The sequence below is a fragment of the Etheostoma cragini genome, chromosome 16 (genome assembly GCF_013103735.1).
Source record: "Etheostoma cragini isolate CJK2018 chromosome 16, CSU_Ecrag_1.0, whole genome shotgun sequence".
Lineage (NCBI taxonomy): Eukaryota > Metazoa > Chordata > Actinopteri > Perciformes > Percidae > Etheostoma > Etheostoma cragini.
Window position 1 is genome coordinate 4,033,146 of NC_048422.1, and position 4,112 is coordinate 4,037,257.

The 4,112-nt window shown below is 39.5% G+C and overlaps 1 protein-coding gene across 1 annotated transcript in view; it reads right to left on the bottom strand.

Annotated features, from left to right (window-relative positions):
• Positions 1 to 1,053: 1,053 nt before the first annotated feature.
• thnsl2 (threonine synthase-like 2) overlaps positions 1,054 to 4,112 on the bottom strand; it is an 18,114-nt gene continuing 15,055 nt past the window's right edge. Inside the window, exons 7-9 of the mRNA XM_034896231.1 lie at positions 2,693 to 2,818; positions 2,402 to 2,556; positions 1,054 to 1,456 (exon numbers count right to left, since the gene is read on the bottom strand). Coding sequence (XP_034752122.1) covers positions 1,231 to 1,456; positions 2,402 to 2,556; positions 2,693 to 2,818 — 507 coding nt within the window. The 3' untranslated portion in view covers positions 1,054 to 1,230. The remainder of the gene's footprint in view (positions 1,457 to 2,401; positions 2,557 to 2,692; positions 2,819 to 4,112) is intronic.

Below are 4,112 nucleotides of genomic sequence, written 5' to 3' on the forward strand. Positions count from 1 at the left end.
CATGGCAGAGTTCCAAGGAGAAAACCACTGCTGAGCAAAAAGAACATCAAAGCTCGTCTCAATTTCTCCATAACACATTTTGATGATGCCCAAGACTTTTGGGACAACATTCTGTGGACCGATGAGACAAAAGTGGAACTCTTTGGAAGGTGTGTGTCCCAGTATATCTGGCGTAGAAGGAACACTGCATTTCATAAAAAGAACATTATACCAACAGTAAAATATGGTGGTGGTAGTGTGATTGTCTGGGGCTGTTTTGCTGTTTCAGGACCTGGAAGACTTGCCGTGATAAAAGGAACTATGAATTCTGTTGTCTACCAAGAGATCCTGAAGGAGAATATCCGACCATCTGTTCGTGTACTCAAGCTGAAACGAACTTGGGTTCTGCAGCAGGACAATGATCCTAAACACACCAGTAAGTCCACCACCGAATGGCTGAAGAAAAACAAAATGAAGACTTTGGAGTGGCCTAGCCAAAGTCCTGACCTGAATCCTATTGAGATGTTGTGGTATGACCTTAAAAAAGCAGTTCATGCTCAAATCCTCTAATGTAACTGAATTAGGACAATTCTGCAAAGATGAGTGGGCCAAAATTCCTCCAGGACGCTGTAAAAGCCTCATTGCCCGTTATCGCAAACGATTGGTTGCAGTTGTTGCTGCTAAGGGTGGCCCAACCAGTTATTAGGTTTAGAGGGCAATCACTTTTTCACACAGGGCCATGATGGTTTGGATTTTTTTTTCACCTTTAATAATAAATCCCTTAATTTACAAATTGCATTTTGTGTTTACTTGTGTTGTCCTTGACTATTGTTTAAATTGGTTTGATGTTCCGAAACACTTAAGTGTGACAAACATGCAAAGGAACAGGAAATGAGGAAGGGGGCAAACACTTTTTCACACCACTGTATATCAGTCAGTTATGGAAACCTAATTTTTGAATGGTAGGTCTCAGATGTGTGCAATTAAATTTATTATTGTTTTTGAAGCAATTCAACTCAGTTTTATTTTATTCACAATTCATTTACAGACTGAACATTGTAAAAAGTTGATTGGTTTGTGGTTTATGACATAATTGTAGAAGATAAGGAAGTACATAGATCAAGGACAAGCTGCCAGAGTCACCTGACTTTACAGTTTCATGGCCAATCAGGTTTTTGGAATCTGAATACTTTATTGATCCCCTCAAGGAAATTGGTAATTATGTTTGAAGCAAAATGTAATCTTTCATAGTCAGATGTAATAAGTCCCTCTGCTTTTCCTGGCTGAACTCACAGACTGGATTTTCTCTCTCAGTCTGTCCTCCCAGTCCTTGCACCAGTTATGGCTTCTCTCCAGGTTCTCGTAACGGATGGCCAACTTGTCCAATGCCAGCACTGCCTCAGGTAGGTCAAAGGTCAGGCCAGCCTTCTGCACTGCTGTCTGAAACTTGGCTGGAGATGCTGTTGCAATGTAACACCTGCAAAAAAAAGCTAAATAATTACTTGGAAGACTGGATAAGACATTTCCTTACCTTTCAGTGAGTCAAGCAAAGACCAATTTTGTCGTAATATGTTTGTTTTTTGCTAGCGTGCTCAAGTCAAGTGACCATGGTAAAATCTGTTTGTATATTAGCACGATGGTGTTAGCATTTAACTTAAAACACTGCTGTGCCTAAAGGCCTTTTTACAGTCGCAGCTGCCGAGCTGGCGTGCGAAAATGTGACGTCAGAATGACTTTGATTTTGGTGGCGCTCCAGGATTGAGTGTGCGAGCTGAGGCCGCGCACCACTCTATTTTTTTCGTTTTCGCGCAACAAAAAGGAAACAGGAAGGATGGATGAGTTTGCGGACAAGCGGATGCCAGGACTCTCAGAGTGACTGCAAGTCTCTCTTGTAAACCCACTGGGTTAAGACGAGTTCTATATATTAAATATTTAATGATTACTTGTTTTTTGGAGCTTTTTAAATAGGTGCTTTTATTTTTTTTTCCTTTGCCCGTTTGCATCTTTACATCAGTTTATGTCGTTTTTAAAGGCAGGGTTGGTATCTAGTTCCAACATACACTTTTTTATAAATTGTTTGAAATGGTCCTTGTATCCCAACAGCAAATTAAATAACTTATTGTCTCTAAAAAAAAAGAAGCTGTAATCCTGTAAAAAACATGCATGTGTAACATTGAAAGCTGAATTTTAAAATCATTCCAACAATTATTATTTGAACAGCTTAGTACTCTATGCACTAAAATTGTATAAAGGCTTTAGGACGCCCTGCACATTATTGTAGGCCTAGTTTAATATAAAATTTAATTTTATATATAATATGTAGTAGGGGGTTCCTGCTCCATTTCTCTTTAAGTTAAGGGGTCCTTGGTTTAAACAACGTTGAAGACCATTGGGCTAAATAGATGAACACAGTATGTTTGACCTGTTGAGCATGGGGCTGTGAGAACAGTTGTAGTGATGCCATACAGCCACAGCTGTGTGAGGACACAGGACATACTGGTTCTCCTCCCAGCATCTCCTCATGGTCTCCAGGATCCCTTCATCAGTCACTGTTCCAGTGGATAAAACTTGTGACAACTAGAAATAAAACAGAGGGACAGATCATAAAAAATATTAGCTCAGTAGATGGGGGGGTGTCGTTCTACTACACTTATAGAAGATAAGCATGCCTGAAAGTATACAGCAGGTGCAATAAATGTTGAATGGTTGGTACTAGCTTGCGGTTGTTTTCCTGCAGAGAGTGTCTACGTGATTGTTGAAACTCCTCCATCATGTTCTTCACTGAAGCTCCATCTCTGCCTAGCAGCAGCCAGAACACTCGCTCCATGTTGTACGGGTCCTACAGGCCAGAAATCCAACAGTGTGACACAGTCTCCTGAATGACCAAACATGTAAATACAACCAGTAAAAACTGTATTTATTTATGTATCTCTGTTGTTGTCTCTGTTGTTACCAGGGTTGTTGTTTGATTGGGGTGTGACAGTGCTGTTTTCTGTGACACCTTGTGACCCAAATGTAAGTTTACTCTGCACTCTTTTGAGTGCTTTAATAAAACGGTTTATTCGAAAACTGTACTTTTGTCTCTGACTTGTAGTGAAACCTTACAGCGAGCAGGTGTAATACGGGTGCACAATTCAGAAATTGTCACGATTCGATATTGATTTTTAGGCTCAAGATTAGATTCAAAATAGATTTTCGATTCAAAAACAATTTTCAATTAAAAATATGATTCACAGTATGTAAATGTAGTTACTTTTCCCATGTGATTGTATATACGCCATTACAAAACAGAAAAAATATCTACTGTATATTAATTGATTTTTGGAACTTTGAATCGGTAGGGCTTAAATCGCAATACGAATGTGAATCGATTTTTTTGCACACCCCCATTGTGAAAACAAGAACTGTGAAGTTATGGATAACTGAATAAGTTTTAGAGCACTTTTGTATATTAGTTGGCTTATTTTGACCATGTGTGAAACTATGAAAAGTGTGTGAGACTGTGTGCGTGTTGGGCTGTGTTTGGTGTTTGGCCTTCTGCATGACTCTCCTGCAAATATACAGTAAGTTACTGAGGTTCTTGTGCGTACTATGAAATAGAATCCTGTCGGTGCTGCTGTGGATTAAATGAATTACTTTACGCCTAACTGTGTGGAAGGCAATGTGAATGGATACAGCTGCCCAACAGTTCCATACCAGGTCCATACCATAATGACCACTGGTCAGATTGCCATCTAATATCATACAGAGATTTATTGTCCCAATAAATCCTAATGTTTTTGGGTGACCATCTGGCCTAAGTGCCACCCTCCCAATTGCACCAAACTTCTTCTTAAAATCTAAAGTACTCACGGCAGCATGTTACTGATCTGATTTGTGCTCCTCAGATATTGGTCCCTTTCCTTTTTAGACACTCAATGCCATTTTTAAATCAACCACCATTGGGTCTGTATGTAAATCTTTCACAAAATACTTTTTATAATATATAATAGGAAAATTGCCACAAAATGTTCTGAAGATGTTCATTCGTTGCGGGGCTCTCAAGAAATAGTTGAAGCATACACTCACCGGCCACTTTATTAGGTACCCCATGCTAGTAACGGGTTGGACCCCCTTTTGCCTTCAGAACTGCC